Source organism: Chanodichthys erythropterus, chromosome 12, assembly GCF_024489055.1.
Source record: "Chanodichthys erythropterus isolate Z2021 chromosome 12, ASM2448905v1, whole genome shotgun sequence".
NCBI classification, from domain to species: Eukaryota; Metazoa; Chordata; class Actinopteri; order Cypriniformes; family Xenocyprididae; genus Chanodichthys; species Chanodichthys erythropterus.
In genome coordinates this window covers 50,828,020-50,848,686 of record NC_090232.1, presented here as the reverse complement: position 1 = coordinate 50,848,686, position 20,667 = coordinate 50,828,020, and the positions used below count along the sequence as shown (strand labels likewise).

The 20,667-nt window shown below is 37.8% G+C and overlaps 2 protein-coding genes across 2 annotated transcripts; both read right to left on the bottom strand.

Moving 5' to 3' along the window:
- Window positions 1-2,267: 2,267 nt before the first annotated feature.
- On the bottom strand, window positions 2,268-9,060 carry LOC137032445 (polymeric immunoglobulin receptor-like). Its single transcript, XM_067404207.1, has 8 exons — window positions 8,868-9,060; window positions 6,877-7,194; window positions 6,444-6,755; window positions 6,021-6,347; window positions 4,640-4,885; window positions 4,470-4,568; window positions 3,401-3,453; window positions 2,268-3,301 (listed from the first exon to the last, which is right to left on the bottom strand). The coding sequence occupies exons 1-8, from the start codon at window positions 9,058-9,060 to the stop codon at window positions 2,996-2,998; spliced, it is 1,854 nt and encodes a 617-aa protein (XP_067260308.1). The 3' UTR covers window positions 2,268-2,995.
- Window positions 9,061-12,146: 3,086 nt separating this feature from the next.
- On the bottom strand, window positions 12,147-18,288 carry LOC137032444 (CMRF35-like molecule 5). Its single transcript, XM_067404206.1, has 6 exons — window positions 18,249-18,288; window positions 17,768-18,088; window positions 13,105-13,200; window positions 12,935-13,033; window positions 12,659-12,711; window positions 12,147-12,563 (listed from the first exon to the last, which is right to left on the bottom strand). The coding sequence occupies exons 1-6, from the start codon at window positions 18,286-18,288 to the stop codon at window positions 12,357-12,359; spliced, it is 816 nt and encodes a 271-aa protein (XP_067260307.1). The 3' UTR covers window positions 12,147-12,356.
- Between the last annotated feature and the right edge of the window lie 2,379 nt (window positions 18,289-20,667).

The following is a 20,667-nucleotide window of genomic DNA, read 5'->3' as shown; positions in this document are numbered from 1 at the left end:
ATTTCACACTTCAGTTTAGTTTGAATCAGGGCACGGTTCACATGAAAATTAGGTAGTGTGAAAATTGTCATGCAGACCCGGGAGCACACCGGGGTACTGAACCCGAAACTACCTATAGGAGATGATGCACTGGAACTGTGGCGTGATTCACGCGAATGTGAAAGTGAATGAGAGTCGTTTGCACATTTGTTCAGTTAGTAAAATAACATGCACATGTGTTTTAGCTGATGATGACTTCATTAGTTCAACAAAACACTATCACAGTTAGTTATCACTTTTGTAAACCAAAGAGCAACTCTTCATCTTAAAATGTTGTGTAATTGCTCTTCTCTGTGCAGTCCAAAAATGCTGTCCCAACAAAGCCTTGATTCCCGCTCTAACAGCATTATATTTCTATTAAAAACTCTGACCAGTGAGAGGACAGCTTTACTCACATGTGATCTGCATGAACACATTTTGGTGCGCTTTGAAATGTTCCCTTGTGAAAGCGAACTGAACCAAGAAGAAAATGATCTACAGATCTGAAAACTCCCTAAGACACTGGAGAGTGACATCTAGTGGACACACGAGTCACCCTATAAATGCATGTTTCTGATCGATTAATATAGGGTGAATATTTGCAATGTATTAATATGGTAACGATTTAACTTTTAAATGGAGACAAATTTAAAGCTTAATTTCACATCATTTACATCTTCTAGTTTTAATGATATTTTGTATTGTTAAATATAATGAGTGAATTTACTTTCACAATACTGTTCCCTTTCGTGGGAACTATCGACATTTATGCATCTAACTCAAAATAACTGCTTTCAACAGATCAATCAAAGTTGAAGAACATTCAATGTGAACACAAAAAAGCTGCATCTAGCTTATAATCTCTTGAATATGAAAACAAATCCATTAGACTTAAAGTGGTGGAACATAGTGCAGAACAAAGTGCAGCCATTAAGTTGCTCCAACAGAGCTTTGTGAATTAAAATGTTAAATTACATTGTTCATTAGAAAAAATGACATCTATATGTGACCCTGGACCACAAACCCAGTCATAAGCTGCACGGGTATATTTGTAGCAATAGCAAACAATACATTGTATAGGTCAAAATTATTGATTTTTTTTTTTTTTTCTTTAATGCCAAAAATCATTAGGATATTAAGTAAAGATCATGTTCAATTAAGATATTTTGTAAATTTTCTACTGTAAATATATAAAAAAATATTTTTGTAAATGGATATACATTGTTAAGGACTTCATTTGGTCAACTTTAAGGCAATTATCTCAATATTTCAATTTTTTTACACCTTCAGATTACAGATTTTCAAATAGTTGAGTCTTGGCCAAATGTCATATCATAACAAACCATACATCAATGGAAAGCTTATATATATATATATATATATATATATATATATATATATATATATATATATATATATATATATATATATTCACCTTTTGTCACAGATCCCTTGTTCTCCGAACTCCAATTCCCATGATCCTCCTGTTCTCCACACCTGCACTCACTTCCCTCGTCATCTCCCCATCATCACTGATCATCATCACCTGGACTTCCTCGTTTGCACTCCCTATATATATGGACTCACTCCCGTCACTCCTTGTCTGTTCTAAATGTTATATCGTATGTGTTGGTTGTTGTTATGCTCCTTCGTTTCATTAAAGTACCCATCTTGTGGATTTCTGTGACTGCCTCGTCTCTGCAACCACCACCCGTAACACCTTTCAGATGATGTATAAATCTTAATTTAAAATAATTTACCCTTATGAATGGTTTTGTAGTCTAGGGTCACATATAACAAACAAACAAAAAATAAATTAATTAAAAAATTAATTAATTAACAAATAACAATATATGATATATAACAATATAAAATATTATGAAATCAAAAAGCACTAAACAAGACCTTAACCTTGATTTATTAACCCATTAGACACAGTATACCCCATTTCCCCATGATATATGTACTTACAAGTCATTTGCCCACCGGCAACTATAGTTGCCGCTCGTACTTTTGACTAAGTATACAAAAAACTATAGATCTTTTGTAAGATTTGTTTTGTTTGGATGATTCTAGAGACCCTCATGATTACGTAGATATATATATGATAACAAAAAATTTCTAATATTAACATGAAAATTACTTTTCTTTGGGAGGGTTTGCCTTCACTATGCTTCCTGGAAGTAGGGGTAGGAAGCTGACAGCCTCATGTCACAGGAAGGAAGTGAATACCTTTTTTATGTTCTTGAAATCCTTTATTTGGATGTTTTCTTGCATGTCATTGAGAAATAAAACATATAAAACATCTAGAAAAAAACGTACAAAAGGAAAATGACAACCATACACTATGGCAACTATAGTTGCCGGTGGGCTAAAATGGGTTAACCACAAACAAATGAAAGTGAAACTAAACTGAAGTGTGAGAGTCTCAAGCAGCTCCCTCTAGTGTTCAGAAGATGTTCAGCACCGCGGACAGCAGCTGATCACGTGACTGATTCATCACAACACACAAACACATTCACAGTCTCTGTCTGTCTGGATTATCTCGTGTTCTCATGGATATGAAATTACTCTTCATAGATGATTTGTAACTCTGAATAACTGACCTTCAATAGCTGCGTGTGACAATCAAACACATTACAGAAATCAACAAATCATAAAGCGCTTTATCTGGACAGACAGGTTTGCAAGAACAAGAACATTAGTTACCACCAAGATTTACATTTCAAATAACAATTATCTTTAGTTATACACAAATGCATACATTATTAAACTTACATAAATTACTTGAGCAGGAACAATAGCTGTGTATATTGAGCAAATAACAAACTGAAAACAAACATTTGCTGTAATCTCTGACTCATAACTGCATATAATGACTCTGATCCTGATCGTTATTAAAGATGAACATCATCAGGACCATCTGCGTCATTCAGTACATTATGATGATGATGATGAAGCGAGATGTGAACTTCTGTTAGACATTAGCGTAAACATTGTCAGAGGAATCAGAGAGGTTTGTGGGTAATTGTGGAGTAGCATAAACAGTATTAGAAGAATCAGAGGGGTTTGTGGGTAATTGTGGAGTAGCATAAACAGTATTAGAAGAATCAGAGGGGTTTGTGGGTAATTGTGGAGTAGCATAAACAGTATTAGAAGAATCAGAGAGGTTTGTGGGTAATTGTGGAGTAGCATAAACAGTATTAGAAGAATCAGAGGGGTTTGTGGGTAACATTCTGTGGATGTTCTTAATATTCTCATAATCACAATCAGTATGAGAAACCTGAAGAGAGAAAGAGCTTTTATAAATTTAATAATAATTTAAATATTTAATAATACTTAAAATCAAACATGGTTTTTCAGTCACAGAAATTGTACAAACCGCTTCATTGCTTCCTGGTGTTGTGTGAGATCTATCGGATGAGGAATCAGCAGCTGTCAAAGACAAGCAAGTCAATTAATTTTCATACCTGCGTTCATCATATCATATTTCAATAACTATTTCTCTGGGTAAATATTGAGACAGCCTTACATTTTTTTGTTATTTTGCTCATTTATAAAAATAACTAAAAAAATGTCACAATATGATTATTTACTAGTTTGATCAATGTGGAAAAATATACACAGTAAATTGCCCGGTGTTAAATTAACACTGCTCAGTGTTCATACAGGAACCGGGTGTTAAAAGAACACTGAAGCAGTGTTAGAGTTAATTAAATACTTAAGTGATTAATTGAGTGATGATTGTTTGATTATCAAAGACACCTGAGAAGCAGAATCACTGAAATAAAGAGAAACACAAGAACTACAACAGACTTCAGCCACAGCCTTAGATGAAATCACATGAAGCAGGCCTATGTCACCATTGTTGAGATTCATATGCAGCTTCTTGATGTTTGTCTACATTTTTATTTCTCACAATATATTTAAAACCCAAAATTCAGAATGTTTGATCTGTGGCAAGAAAGTGTTGTTGGTTAAAATATTTTAACTTTTTTTTTTTTTTTCTCATCATTGACCTCTTTGCTTCAGTGGTGATCTTAATCATTTTTCTTTATGATGATAAAAGCTATTGCACCTGATAGACTTTGTTTATGGCTTTCTTTTCAACAAATGATGTGTTTAGGTAAAAAAAAAAAACTGTTACAAAAACCATGAACTGACATAAAAAGCAAAATGTCAGCTGCCCAACTAAATGAAACACTGATCACCATAATGGGGGCCAAATGTTTTCAATTGTGATTCTGCTTCTTAGGTGTCTTTGATAATCAAACAATCATCACTTAATTAATCACTTAAGTATCTGATTAACTCTAACACTGCTTGAGTGTTACTTTTACACCCTGCTGGTGGTTCCCATATGAACAACAAGCGGTGTTAATTTAACACTGGGGAATTTATTGTGTACAAAGTCCATTTAAATAAACTAAAAATGGAAAAAGGAGTTTTACTGTTGGACTGACGCCTCCTGCAGACAGTCCAGATCACGAACACGAGTCCAATGATGATCAGCAGCAGAACCACAGACACACTGACCACCAGAGAAGAGCCTGAAAACACCAGAGACTCATAATCTGAACCACACAGATGAGTGTGTTAGTGTTTCAGAGAGAGTTTGTACCTGTTACAGGAGACACAGATGAGATCGCTGGAGATTCAACTGATGATGATGATGATGAGGAGGATGAGGATGATGGTGGTGATGATGATGATGGTGATGGTGATGATGATGTTAATGAGGATTGTGGTGATGATGATGGTGGTGATGATGATGATGATGATGATGATGGTGATGATGTTGATGGTGATGATGATGGTAATGATGAGGATGGTGGTGATGTTGATGATGCTCTGCGATTGTTTATCTCTAAAACACAGAAAAGCAAGAGGTTTTAAATCAGTCATTGTAGGTGTAGCGGTGGCTGTTTAGGAAAGTAGCAGAGAGGATCCAAATGCAGTTCAAGAGTTTATTAAAAAAAAAAAAAAAAAAAAAAAAAAACAACAAAAAAACAGGCAGAACACAGAAGTCAGGGAAATGATCAAGGTAATCCATGCACGGGAGAAACAGGAACCAAAACATAAGCACACACAATACATCCACATAGGACAACACCAGACAAAGAACATGTGACACTGGGGTGTTTATACACAGAGTAACAAGGGGCTGACAAGGGACAGGTGAAGATGATTGGTTGGCATGGAAACTGACGAGAGAAGCTATGGTGACAAACAAGGGTAACTAAGGCAACAAACAAGGCTGCAAGGCAAACAGGAACAAACATGAATACAGAAAATAAGGGAAATACATTTCAAAATAAGAGTCCAACACAAGACACAGAACTGGGATTGTGACAGTATATTTCTTTTTGGGTTTTGATCATGCAAACTGGTTGACATCCTGACAATCCAAATCATTAACCATTTATAGATCTTACTGACATTGGTCTTGGACATATATTTATGCAGTGTTTAATCTGCAGAACAATCCAAAAACACATCAAATAGCAGTGGAAGCCACTGAAGAGATGTATGTCTAACCCTCACAGCCTCACTTTCGTTCTAGTTGAAAATCAAAGCTGCCGCTGCTGTGAATAAGGTCTACAGCCAACAATGAAAGGGCAGATAGTTTGATTTGAATTATTGTCTTCAGCTCGTTTTGTTCATATTTAATTTAATAAATAATTTTAAAATGTGAAAATGCACTTTTTTGGCAGTATGTGTGAGTTTGGTTAAAGACTGTGTGAGCTCTGATATCAGACTATGGCTAGAAAGACATGAATGCATCACTTTTCTTCCAGGAGTAAAACATGTTTTTGTGGAGCCCCCTGAATGTGGTGTTCAGTTGCATGTACAGATGATCCACACGTGGTTTTCTCACTCACAGATACTTCACTTCCCTTTTCTCAAAGACGCTGATGCCTTTCACACATTACGTACGTCAGACATTTCACACAAAAAACTCAAACTGTCGACAGATGCTGCTTTGTTTCATAATTTCTCACCTGTAACATGGATCAGGACTCGTGTGATGAAGCTCTTGTGTCCTTGATCAGACTGAACTCCACACCAGTATTCTGAATCTTGTTCAGTCACATGACTGATGCTTCCCGTCAGGAGCTGCTCTTCTCTGTCATCATACAGCTGGATCTTTCCCTCAGGACTCCATCTTCTGCTCTCCTTCACAGACGTCTCTTCAGCACAGAGATCAGCTCCAGATCTCCAGCAGAGAAACTTCACATCACTAATGTGGGATTGTGGGTATTTGCAGCTGATGTTCACAGATCCTCCTGCAGCAGCTGATAGACTGATGCTCTTCACACAACAATCATCTGTTTCAGATCCAAATCAAGTGCAGCAATGTTACAATGACCAGATATATTCATGGATTCTGTCAAATAATGCAGAAATGAATGAAAGCGTCTCACCGTCTCTGATGATCAGATTAAACTCAGAGAAGAAACTGTATTCTTCAGAAACTTTGACTATAATATAATATTCTCCAGAGTCGTTCTCATTCAGATCTCTGATAAACACACGTAAGAGACCTGCAGATCTGTCATCCTGAACGGAGAATCGTCTGTCCTGTTCCCATCCTGCTGCTCTGCTAGTGATTGTTGGATAAAAACACTGACCTCTAGTTTTACAGACTTTCACATGGTTCTTGTGTTTCATCCCATATTTGTAGATTATAATGATGTTTCCTCCTGAATATCCTCTCACACTCTTGATTTGTTGACCTGTTGAACACAAACTGGCATCTGTTATGAGTTTCAGGTGTGAACGGCAGTAATTCCAGTCAGTGTTGAGTATCGTGATGTTGTGGAGATCATCATGGGTTTGAGGCTCTCAGTTACTCACCTCTTATAACCTTCAGATTCACTTCAGTGTATAAATCTTTTCCAACTCTTTCAGTTCCACACCAGTACGTGTCGGAATCCTGTTCTTTCAGATCTCTGATGGTCACAGTGAAGACTTCTGATCTTGTGTCGTCATACAGAAAGAATCTTCCAGAACGAACCCATTTATATTTCTCATCAGTCTTGATTTGGTCTGTGCAGTCTGACCACTGTCCTTTACAAAAATACTTTACATATGCTGCATATCCTCTATCATATTTGCATCTGATCGTGACTCCTCCTCCTGAATATCCCGTCACACTGATGGAGCTCACGACTCCTACAACAAACCAGCATCAAACACACTTTAATATATTTATGAGACTACACAGAAATGAACTTTCTTCAGCAGTCACTAGAACATCATGAAGTGAAGTGAAAGACTCTCCTCATCAAATCTGTGCTGTTTTTAGTGATTTACTCTGAGTTCAGATTCTTACCAGGAATCATCAGCAGAGTGAAAGTCAAGATGATCTTCATTCTTCTCTCTTATTAAATGATCTTCTCTGTTGTCAGTAGATTCAGTTCTTCTGAAGCTCTCGATGTGTGTTCAGATGAGTTTTGAGTGTTTCTTTCCTGGTTACAAGTTTAACATGAAGTGCTGAATGTGACGGAGACGCCCACTTCCTCTGAGAGAGAGAGAGAAAGAGAGAGAGAGAGAGAGAGAGAGAGAGAAAGAGAGAGAGAGAGAGAGAGAGAGAGAGAGAGAGAGAGAGAGAGAGAGAGACTTTTGAACAACTTTAATTACAAAAATTTAAAAAACAATTATTTAGCCATTACAAACATAAATTACAAACACCCATAAACTTTTTTTTTAGAACGTTATCATCATATATAATTATACATACATTTGTAAGTTACCATCACAATCAACATTGCAAATACAGTTATTTATAGCCCACTTAAACTTGAATTCTTCAATATTCTCATTCAGTCGATAATATTCAAATTCTATTCTTAACCGTGACTTCATTAAACCCTCATAAATCAGTACCACATCAGTTTTCCCCACACCACTTATTTTGCTTTTACGGGACAACCAGACAGCTAACTTTGCTTGTCCGCAGATAAAATTTAGTAGGTGATAAGTCTCTCTCTTGCTGCGTTTATATTTAGGTCCATAGATATACAATTCAGGTGTGAAACCTGTGAAAGTCTGACACCACCCACCAAGAATTTCAAAAAGAGGCAATAATCTACTACAATTAGCAAACAAATGAAAAACTGTCTCCTGTTGTTCACAGAAAGGACAACCTATCCCTGCTAGTGGATCAAAATGTGCTCTGTATCTGTTTGTAGCTATGATACCATGCACAACGCGCCATTGCAGGTCTCCAGACCTTTTTTCAATGGGGGGCTTGTACAAGGACCTCCAGCTACCTTTCAGGGAAGAGTCAGGTCCAAAAAACTCTGTCCATTTAGACTCCTTTACAGTTTCAAGAACATGAAAATGAATAACTTTTACACACAGTATATAAGTTGCTTTTTTCCCCATGTCTCTGAAATGTCCCAGTTGAGGTGTCTCAAAGGAAAGAATACCACCTTCAATTTCTTGCCACAAGCCAGTTGCAGCTGCAATATCCAGTTCTGGGAAAGAAGAAACAGCATTTCCTTTTTTGTGTAAAAATAAAGAGTCTCTATAGTCCAACGGTATACACTCATATATATGGTTCAACAACCTCTGCACAACTCGTACTGATCTTAGGCCAAGCTTGGTAGCCAGAGTCTCTGCAGAAATCCATCCATCTTCAGTCAGTAAATGTCCAATTTTTACAATACTAGCAGACCGCAAAGCATTCCTCACAGAAGTTGATTTTAGAACATCCAAATCAATTTTTGGATTAAAGATCAAGGGTTCTTCCAGTAACCACCGACTCTGTTCACCATTAAGATCTCTGCAAATTTTTAAACGAGTCCACGCTCTCAGCATTGACCTGTAGAATGATGACAGACCAGTTAGGTCCAGCTTATTAATGTCCATTAAGAACAGCTGACGATCAAAACCCATTTTGCCTGCTCTTCTCAGGAGGCCACAGGCTACCCCAAACCAGCTCACATCTTCACCATACAGGAATCTTTGAGCTGTCTGAAGTCTGAAAGCTTTAATTCTGGATATGATGTCAATAAGTCCTTGACCTCCCTCCATCCTGGGCAGATAAAGTACTGGTGCTTTTAGCCAGTGATGCCCGGTCCAAAAAAAAAATCAACTAGTTGTTTTTGAATGTCCATTATCAGTTCTTCTGGAGGTTCTAAAATCATCATCTTATGCCATAAAGCAGCAGCAATAAGATTGTTAGTCTACCCCTATAGGATAGCTGGAAGAGCAACCATTTCCATCGAGACAACCGAGCACATGTTTTCTCCACTAGTCCCTCCCAATTCTGTTTCCTATATTCTTCAGATCCTAAAAACAGCCCTAAATATTTAAAACCTTCTCTTCCCCATTTCAACTCTCCAGGAAGGATAGGACCATTATTGTCATACAGCCACACTTTTGTCTCAATTAACTTTTGCAGAGGATGCTTTTTCGTAAGTTTCTAAACACTTTTTTTACAACATTAACATCTTGATTGCCTCTTATTAAAACCGTAAGATCATCTGCAAATGCAGACAATTTAATTGAATGGGAAAAATCTATTTCTCTGATTTGCAGTCCCATTAACTCTCTTCTAAATTTACAGAGCAAAGGCTCAAGAGCAATGCTATAAAGCTGCCCTGAAATAGGGCAACCTTGCCTAATACCCCTCTGAACCTTTATGGGACACTGAGACCGCCAACTATTTTTATCAAACAAGTTGCCTCATTATAAAGCATTTTTATACATGAAATTAAATTATCACCAAAACCGAAAGCCTTAAGAGTCTCAAAAAGAAAACTATGGTCGACTCTGTCAAAGGCCTTCTCTTGGTCCATTGGCAAAAACCCCACATCAACATTGTTATAAAAAGCATAGTCATAAAGATCCCGCATCAGATGTAAATGATCTGCAATAGATCTGCCCCTTACACAATATGATTGATCTGTATGAATAATTTAATGCAAAACACCATTCAACCTTTTAGCAAGACACTTAGAGAGAATTTTATATTCTAAACATAAGATTGCTATGGGTCTCCAAGTTTTTAGTAATGTCAGATCCCCCTTCTTTGGAAGCAATGTTAAAGTAGCACGCTGACAACTTCAAGATGAAGTGCTGGCATAACCGCGCTAAACTTTGTTTACAAGCAGGTGAACGCGCGCGCGACATTGATCGTGCTTTTGGTCTCTCTCTAAGTAAATGCTTACAATGGTTAGAAAGTGTGCATTTCCTGGATGTCCGAATCGTGAAAAACTAACGAGTAAATGTAAAGGTGCCTTAACATTGCCACAAAATGAACGGCTTACCTTTCACCGTTTCCCATCAAATGATCGTGAGGGACTGAATCTATGGCTGTTGGCTGTTCAACGGGATGTTAATTTACCGATTAATTTCGTCAAGCACATGAAGTTGTGCAGTGAACATTTCTCTCCAGACGACTTCAAATCAGTTCAACAAAAAAGATTACTGAAATCAACAGCTGTGCCCAACTTATTTATACAGACCAACAAGGTAAGTGGAAGCAGTATGTGGTAATTGTTAAAGTCTTGATACACTCATTTAGTTTTGTCTTTATTTGTAAATGGCTATATATTAAATAATAAAAAAAAAAACATAATACATGATACAGTGAATTTTACAGTGTCTGTGTATTCAGGTTCGAATAAGTAAGGTTGGTTAAAAAAATTCAAGTCTTCATCTACGTCAAAATCTGCCGACATATTTACAAATAATGGTTTTTACATACAGCGAGCTCGTTCACCTGCTTGTAAACAAAGTTTAGCGCGGCTATGCCAGCACTTCATCTTGAACACTAGGTGGCGGTAATACTCCTAAGGAGTGAGCAGCCAGTAACAAGTAGTAGTAGAAGAAGACCGTCGTCAGTTTAGTTGTCGCGCATGCGTCATGGAGCTACGTCAGAGGCCTACAAGAGAGAAAATGAATAGTTGAATAAAGTCGTTCTTTTCCTTGTTTTTTTCACACGAAAAGTATTATCGTCGCTTGAGAAACGTACGGGTGAGCCACTGTAGTGGCATGGACTATTTAAACATTTTCTTCACTGACTTTCTGGACGGACAAGTTTGTGCCCCCTTAAAGCCAATGGAGGAGTATTCCACCGCTCATATTTAATCACAAAAATATTAATTTGTGATCCGAAGATGAAAGAAAGACTTACATGGTTGTATCAACATGAGGGTGAGTAATTACTGACAGAATTTTCATTTTTGGGTGAACTAACCCTTTAAGTGTGAACACACAGTGCTTATGCCCGATGAAGGATCTGCAGACCAAGTTCATGTAATGTTGCTAAAGGTTCTGAAAACATTCTGTGAATGTGATGGAAGGACCTACCAAAAAATAACATTATAGATTAGTTCCCTAAAGGTCCTGCAAATGTTATCAGAATTTGCAGGGCTGGTGGTCTTCAGGACAGGTTTGAAAATCACTTTTTGTAGAAAAGATTTCACAATAAAAATCCAGGAAGTAACCGTAAAGTTTTTTTTTTTTTTTTTTTTTTTTTTTTTGTAAGACATTTAAGAAAAAATAGAATATAAATGAGGATATTTTACCTTAGTTTTTACAGTTTTTGTTTGAAGAGCAGATTATGTTAGTCAATTTAGCTCTAATTTTCAATTCAATTTTTTGACAAGGGCAGCAGGGACATTCTGAGAACATTCTGGGCAAAATGTGTTAAATTCTTACACATCAGTGTGTGAGTTTAGGGACAAAACTTGTTGTGTTAATTCTGACACATTCATTGAGTCAATGATTTTAACACGGTGAATGTGTCAGGAAGGTGATCTGAAGTTAACAAGCAGGATCAAAGGAGGAAATCACAATTGTAAGTCACCATAATGGAGATCAGTATTTGGTTTAGTTGGGCTCTTGACCCTTGACTTTTCATTAAATTTTGTTTGGTCTGTTGTAACTCTCTCTCTTTACACATGATCAACTTAAAACTACACAAAATTTGTTAAAATAGCCATAACACACACACACACAAAAAAATTGTTATTAATTAACACATACTTTTTGAGAGTGCACTGTGATGTAAATTTCAAATAATAGCACTTTATTGTTATAAAGTACAATTATCTTTAGTTATATACAAATACATACATTTTTTTAAATTACATAAATTACTTGAGCAGGAACAATAGTGTATATTGAGCAAATAAATTAAAAACAAACATTTGTTGTAATCTCTGACTCATAACTGCAAATAATGGCTCTGATCCTGATCGTTATTAAAGATGAACATCATCAGGACCATCTGTGTCATTCTGTACATTATGATGATGATGATAATAATAAACATAAACATTAGCATAAACAGTTTCGGAGGAATCAGAGGGGTTTGTGGATTATTGTGCAGTAGCATAAACCATATTAGAAGAATCAGAGGGGTTTGTGGGTAATTGTGGAGTAGCATTAACAGTATTAGAAGAATCAGAGGGGGTTGTGGGTAATTGTGGAGTAGCATAAACAGTATTAAAAGAATCAGAGGGGGTTGTGGGTAATTGTCTGTGGATGTTCCTAATCTCCTCATAATCACAATCAGCATGAGAAACCTGAAGAGAGAAAGAGCTTTTATCTAAATAATAATTATAGTATTTAAAAATGCTTAAAACGAACATGGTTTTTCAGTCACAGAAATTGTACAAACCTCTTCATTGCTTCCTGGTGTTGTGTGAGATCTATCGGACGAGGAATCAGCAGCTGTCAAAGACAAGCAAGACAATTCAATTTCATACATGTGTTCATAATATCAAATTTCCATAATAATTTTTTTTCTGGGTAAATGTTTTGACATCCTCTCATGTTTTTGTTAGTTTGCTCATTCAATTCTCATACTCAGTCAATATGGATATTTACCAGTTTGATCAATGTGGAAGAATATACAAAGTCCATTTAAAGAAAGTGAAAATAGAAGGAGTTTTACTGTGAGACTGACGCCTCCTGCAGAAAATTCCAATCACGAACACGAGTCCAATGATGATCAGCAGCAGAATCACAGATACACTGACCACCAGAGAAGAGCCTGAAAACACCAGAGACTCACAATCTGAACCACACAGATGAGTGTGTTTGTGTTTCAGAGAGAGTTTGTACCTGTTACAGGAGACACAGATGTGATCGCTGGAGATTCAACTGATGATGATGATGAGGATGGTAGTGATGTTGATGATGTTCTGTGATTGTTTGTCTCTAAAACACAGAAAAGCAAGCAGTAAAAAAAAAAAAAAAAAAAACTACAGTTTTCTCCAGGGGCAGATTAAAACTATTTGATGCTCCTGTCCACTGACACCTAGAGTCAAGATTAAACTGAACTAAAACATGCCACTATCCAAAACAATCACAACCAACTGCCCACTAAAATCAGTCTTTGTAGGTGTAGTGGCAGTGGCATAACGTTGTATTAAAACGTGAGTGGAACAGGAGTGTGTGTGTGGGTGTATGTGTGTGTGTGTGGTTGGGGGGGGGCTGTTGCTGTGCTATTGCATATCATAAATGCACACTTGCCTAATAAATGCACAATTTATGAATTCATGTTTAATGTGATAGTTTCAGCCTTACATCTGCAATACCACAATATATTGTTAGTCTTGAGAGTATTTGCATTAGTTAATAAATATATAGATCCACAATAAGTATTTGTTAGTACTTATGGGCTAGTGGTACACTTTTGGTTTAGCGTGCCAGAGGATCTGGGTTCTAATCCGCCTTTGTACAGCTTTTTTTCTAATAAAACAGAGGAACGTGTTAAGCAATAGAACGGCGTTAGGCAATAGATTGAAGCGCTCGTCTGTGTTAAGACTGTGCAGTATGCACAAGAACTCCCGCGACATTGCAGGCTTAGAAGACCCCGGCGACGTCACGGCAACGATCGACATAGGTGGAGTTGGAGATCCCGAAGGCTGAGGTGATGCCAGGGCGATGGGGGACAGAGGCGACCCCGAGGGGAAGGAGGAACTCCCTGTAGCCGTAGGGGTGGAGGGACAGAGTGGAACGGACGGCCTGCAAGTCCGTGGCGGAAGAGGTGGGACGACTGACCAAGGGGGAGCCAGCCGGATGAGGAAGACTAGAGGAGCCGTCAGTCGGAGGGTCTCTGGTGGAACCATAGGTGGGAGGAGCCTGGACGGAACCAGCTGGTCGACGGGCCGAGATGGAGCGAAGAGGCCAACTGTGGGAGGTGAATCCTCTTACCTCTTACCTGGGCTCTGTGGATGGACAAAAGACCTGCAGCTCGACGTCACAGGGATTCCCCGGAGATGGCGCAGGGCTGGAGACATCCAGCAGCGATGGGACAGGAGGACTGGCTGAGCACTGCGGTGACGTCAGCGTGGGCAGATCAACAGTAAGGAGGTCAGAGTTCATTATGTAGTCCATAGAAGATGATGTTGATGATGATGATGATACCGGGTGGGACAGGGTGGGAGTTGAATCCTCACTGAAATCAATCAGCCAGTCCTCCCTCTCCGTGGGTGTCTCTCCCTTATCCGCAGATGTCGTGGGCTCACACCCCTGGTCAGACGTCAGATGGAGTTCCACTTCCGGGGCGATGGTCACCTCTGTCCTCGTGGTTTCGGGATCTGGTTGACGGGTTGTGGCCGATGGAAACTCTCCATCTGCGGGGGGCTCACATGAGTACTCCTCGGTCCATGGAGGAGATTCGTGCTCTGGGTTTGGCTGTGTTCTAGACCGGGATGTGACGCTCTCTAGACACCGGATGATTGCATCTTTCCAGCTTTCAAGTCCGGTGGTGTCTGGGAGTTCAATAGGATGGTGGAATTTAGCCCTCAGGGTCTCATCGTCGTAGGGGCAGGTGAGTGCAAGATGAATAAACTCCTTGGTGAAGAACATAAAATCATGGCTCTCCTGATCCATGAGCACAAACTTCATTGCGTTATCCATATTTGGTCTGGTATTCTGTCAGGTACTGCTCCAGGAAAACAGGCGGAGGAAGACGAGGATTTCTCAGAACACATATATGTAATATATAAGTAGACAGGCAACAGGTAGCAACACGTACATAGAGACAATACCGGACAATGAACTGAACTAAGGGAGGAACTTAAATAACACAAAGGTAATGATGAACAGCTGTAAGATGATTAGTGTCCATGGAGACTGATGAGTGGAGGGAACAGAGAAGCACAACAAACAGAACATGACAGTGACCGTGACGATGGCTGCGTCCGAAAACTGAAAAATGCTGCCTTCCGAGGACACATTTCAAGGTAAGAAGGCATCAAGGCACGTCCGAATCCAATGTTAGCTTCACTTCCTCTCTCATGAGACACCTTCCTCAGATCGATTTTTGAAGGAAGCATAGATGCATTCACATAACAAATCTCATACCAGATCAACTGCACATGACTATCTTTGCTTAAAGTTATGAACAGCAGCTAATTGTTCTCCTTTTGCTTTTCTGTTTTACCTCGGGACACCCGCCCTGAGGTGACTAGAGAGTACATCAGCTTCAGTTTGTATCCAGCCTCTTAAGAAGACCTCAGATGACCATCACCTGTGAAGAGACGGCACCAGCTCCTGCGAGGACTTCAGGAGACGCAATCATCTAGATCAACATTCACATTGCGCAATCTCTATATCCTAATTTATTGTTAATGTAATTCATTTTCCAGGAGCTCATTGCTTCTACCTTCCGTTAAACTGATAACAGTGATTGTAATTACCTAAAGTATATTATTTGCTAACTACATTCTTTAAATTGTAATGTTGACATCCATTTTCTGTAAAGCTGCTTTGAAATGATATGTATCGTGAAAAGCGCTATACAAATAAATTTGAATTGAATTGAATTGAATTGAATGTATCCTTAGCTGCCTTTGATATCCCACAATCCTGTGCTTTCCATTCTGTGACAGTTGAGCTTAGAAAAATAAAGATGGCGTCCGAAGGTTGCGTTTGCTGCTCAGTTTGTGTATAAATGTACGATTTTGATCAACATATTTCAATTTTGATATCATTTCTATCGAGAAATTCTACTGTAGTAATTAAATATTTGTTTAGTTCTCACCAAAGCTTGTGCTATATTGCTGTAGATCATTATACTGTTACACTGCCTCAGAAGTCTTTCCGAAATCAATTCCGTGAGGTACCTTCATGCACAAACGCTGCCATACAAGTCATTCTCTTATAAGATAGCGAGGCAGCAAGACAGCTACCTAGGATTTCGGACGCAGCCAGTATCTCAACAATGGTGACATTATTCATACTGCAGTGCATGCTGGGAGCCACAATAGTAACATGACTCCCATCATGCTTTGCAACATGAAGTATGTCACCATTCTTGAAAATCATATGCAAAATGCAAAATTCAGAATGTTTTATCTCTGGCGAGAAAATAAAAAGTTACTGTTTTTGGTCAGGTATGATGTATCACCTGATTGTCCTTGTTTAATTTGCAACAAAATATGCCTTGTAGTATAAACACTGTTAAAAGACCACAAACTGACATAAAAAGCAAAGAGTGTGACTGAACTAAATGAAACACTGATCACCATAATGGTGATATCATACACCGTCTAATACTCTGTTAACTCTCAAAAACAACTGTAGACAAATGACAGAAATAAAGTCAGTCTGGTTATTATTAAGAGTGATTTAATGTCTTTTCAGTTGATTTCATATAAGGCTGTGGCCGAAGTCAGCTGTTGTTTTTTTATGTTTCATCAGTGATTCTGCTTAGTATCATCAGGTGTCTTCAATCATCGAACAATCATCACTTAATTAATCACTTAAGTGTCTACTTAACTCTAAGACTGCTTCTGTGTTACTTTTAACACCCTGCTGGTGGTTCCCATATGAACACTGAGTGGTGTTAAATTAACACAGGGGAATTCACTGTGCACTTACATCTTATCTCAGTTCAGATAAGAAGATATTGGTACTGTGCAATATTCTTGCAGCTAAAGTAGTGTTAATACTATATTAAGCAATATTTTTCTTAACATTTATTATATACACCTTGGAAAAATATGGTGACCTCATAGCTGGCTACTGCCATATACACAAACAAGGCAGCAAGGCAAACAGGAACAGGACTCATGAATTAATAGAGAAACAAAGGGGAATACATTTCAAAATAAGAGTCCAACACAAGACACAATACTGAGATTGTGACGGTATGTTTCTTTTTAGGTTTTGATAATGCAAAGTGTTTGACATTAACCATTTATAAATCTTATTCGGAGTAGCCAACAATGAAAGGGCAGATAGTTTGATTTGAATTATTGTCTTAAGCTCATTTAGTTCATATTTAATTTAATAAATAATTTAAAAATGTGAAAATGCACTTCTTTGGCAGTATATGTGAGTTTGGCTAAAGATTGTGTGAGCTCTGATATCAGACTATGGCTAGAAAGACATGAATGCATCACTTTTCTTTCTGGAGTAAAACATGTTTTTGTGGAGCCCCCTGAATGTGGTGTTCAGTTGCATGTACAGATGATCCACACGTGGTTTTCTCACTCACAGATACTTCACTTCCCTTTTCTCAAAGATGCTGATGCCTTTCACACATTACGTACATCAGACATTTCACACAAAAAACTCAAACTGTCGACAGATGCTGCTTTGTGTTTCACAATTTCTCAGCTGTAACATTTTCAAACTAACTTTTCCACTGTCATATATTTTACATGTGAGGATCTGTTATGTGTTTCACATGTGAACAGCAGTAATTCCAGTCAGTGTTGAGTATCGTGATGTTGTGGAGATCATCATGGGTTTGAAGCTCTCAGATACTCACCTCTTATAACCTTCAGATTCACTTCATTGTGGGAATCTATTGCTAGTAGTTTATCAACTGCACACCAGTATGTGTCAGAATCCAGTTCAGTCAGATTTCTGATGGTCACAGTGAAGACTGCTGATCTCGTGTCGTCATACAGAGAGAATCTATCCTTCTGAACCCATTTATCTTTCTCATCAGTCTTGATTTGATCTGTGCAGTCTGACCACTGTCCTTTACAAAAATACTTTTTATTTGCTGTATATCCTTCATCATATTTGCATCTGATCGTGACTCCTCCTCCTGAATATCCCATCACACTGATGGAGCTCACGACTCCTACAACAAACCGGCATCAAACACACTTTAATATATTCATGAGACTACACAGAAATGAACTTTCTTCAGCAGTCACTAGAACATCATGAAGTGAAGTGAAAGACTCTCCTCATCAAATCTGTGCTGTTTTTAGTGATTTACTCTGAGTTCAGATTCTTACCAGGAATCATCAGCAGAGTGAAAGTCAAGATGATCTTCATTCTTCTCTTATTAAATGATCTTCTCTGTTGTCAGTAGATTCAGTTCTTCTGAAGCTCTCGATGTGTGTTCAGATGAGTTTTGAGTGTTTCTTTCCTGGTTACATGTTTAACATGAAGTGCTGAATGTGACGGAGACGCCCACTTCCTCTGAGAGAGAGAGAGAGAGAGAGAGAGAGAGATTGTTTTCAACTTAACTGGTTTTGCTACTATTGTACATATTACTATATTGCAATATTACTATTACTTATTTTCTTTTTTCAATATATTTTATTATACTCATTAATTAACACTCACAACACAATGGTTGAGAAAAGTGATTATTATTATTATCATTTGTTTATTTTTATTCATTATTCATATTTAAGATTTATTAACTTAATCGGTTTTACTACTGTTATACCTGCTCTGCTGTTACTATTACTTATTTTATTTATTTATTTATTTATTTATTTATTTATTTCATAGGTTTTGCCTTCAGATAAACAGCAGTATTTTAATCTCTGATCATATAAAATGTATTAGCTTTTGGAATATTCAGGGTTTGTGCTCTAAAACATTTGGATTAAAAAGCACAAACACAGATTTCTTGAATAGCATCACAAATGTTGACATATTAATTGTAATTGAAACATGCTGTAGATCAGGTGTGTCCACTCAGTGTCCTGCAGGTTACTCTGAAATCATAGTGCCCTCAGGGAAACTCAACTCAATACATCGTGGCAGAGATTCTGGAGGTTTAGTTATATGGATAAAAAATTATCTTGCCCCTTTTACATCACCAGTACAGCAAGGCAAAAATCACAAATGTTTAAAATTGGATAAAAACTTTGGAATTCTGGATAAAGACCTTTTTATCTGTGGAATTTATATTCCTCCATCAGATTCTCCATACTACGACGATGAAATATTTCACACATACAGGGAGAAATTTATCAATATTAAACTCAGGGGAAAATTTTATGTGGAAATTTAAATGCTCGAACTGGTTTAGAACCAGATTACATTGATAATTCAGGAGATAAACATCTGTTCACACAAATACCCCAAGACCTCTTTAATACCCTACCTAGAAGAAATAACCAGGATACTGGAGTTAATAGACATGGGAAGGAGATAGCTCACCTTTGTCAAACTTTAGGTCTTTATATCCTAAATGGTAGAATCAAAGAAGATTCCTGTGGACACTTTACCTATGGCTCAAATCTTGGGAACAGTGTTGTAGATTATGCCATATCAAATATAATCCCCTCCTATTTCAGTGCATTTACCATCAAAGCTCAGTCACCCTTGTCTGATCACAGCCAGATCAATGTTTCCATTAAGGGTGAAAACATCAAACCAAAAGAAATACATAAAAAGCCAATTCATCTATATAAACTTAACACATCATATAGATGGACTCATAGCACTGCTGAAACATATATCAGAGTGTTAAACTCAGATGAAATAGTCAATTCCATAACATTGTTTAGCAATTCAACATTTGATATTGATCCAAAGGGAATTCACTTAGCCCTCTACCGCACACATTATGATAAATCTATAAAAAAAAAAAAAATATTTGACTCTTTTTCTTTTCTTAGAATGGCTTAACTTAAAGTGCTGTAAAAAAAAATTTGAAAAAAAAATATTATTTTAAGGTACATTTTTGAAAATATAGCAAAAAAATAAATAAATAAATAATAATTTAAATAAAATGACACCATGTAATCACAAAAGAAGCACTAAACAAAAACCTTCTGAAAAATGTTTTGACCATGACTGTAAAACAATTAGACAAGAGCTACGATTCATTTCAAATCAAAAACACAAAGATCCAGTCAACACCGAGTTGCTCTTAAAACACTCAGAACTTCTGAAACAATACAAAAACACACTGAGACAGAAGAACGTCTCGGTTACGACTGTAACCTTAGTTCCCTGAAGAGGGAACGAGACGTTGCGTTGAGAATGACGCTGTGGGAACGCTCTGCGTAATTGCGTCGTGAAGCACCTATGAAATCGGTCCAATGGCGTGACGGAAGGTGGGTGACGTCATGACCAGGAAACTATAAAGCAAACCCAGACCAAACAATGTTAGCTTCTGATAGCCCGAAGCAAGTCGATCACAGGCATGCCGGAAGTATGGCAGGGCGACGCAACGTCTCATTCCCTCTTCAGGGAACTAAGGTTACAGTCGTAACCGGGACGTTCCCTTTCAAGGGAACTCGCGTTGCGTCGAGAATGACGCTGTGGGAACGTTTATACCCACGCAGCCATACTGACCAGTGCCTGTCTTGTGTGAAAACAGGCGAGCACAACTAAGACAAAGCAACTGGGACCCAGGGGTGAAGCCCAAATCTAGGTAGTAAAACCTGAAGAATGTGTGTCGAAAGGACC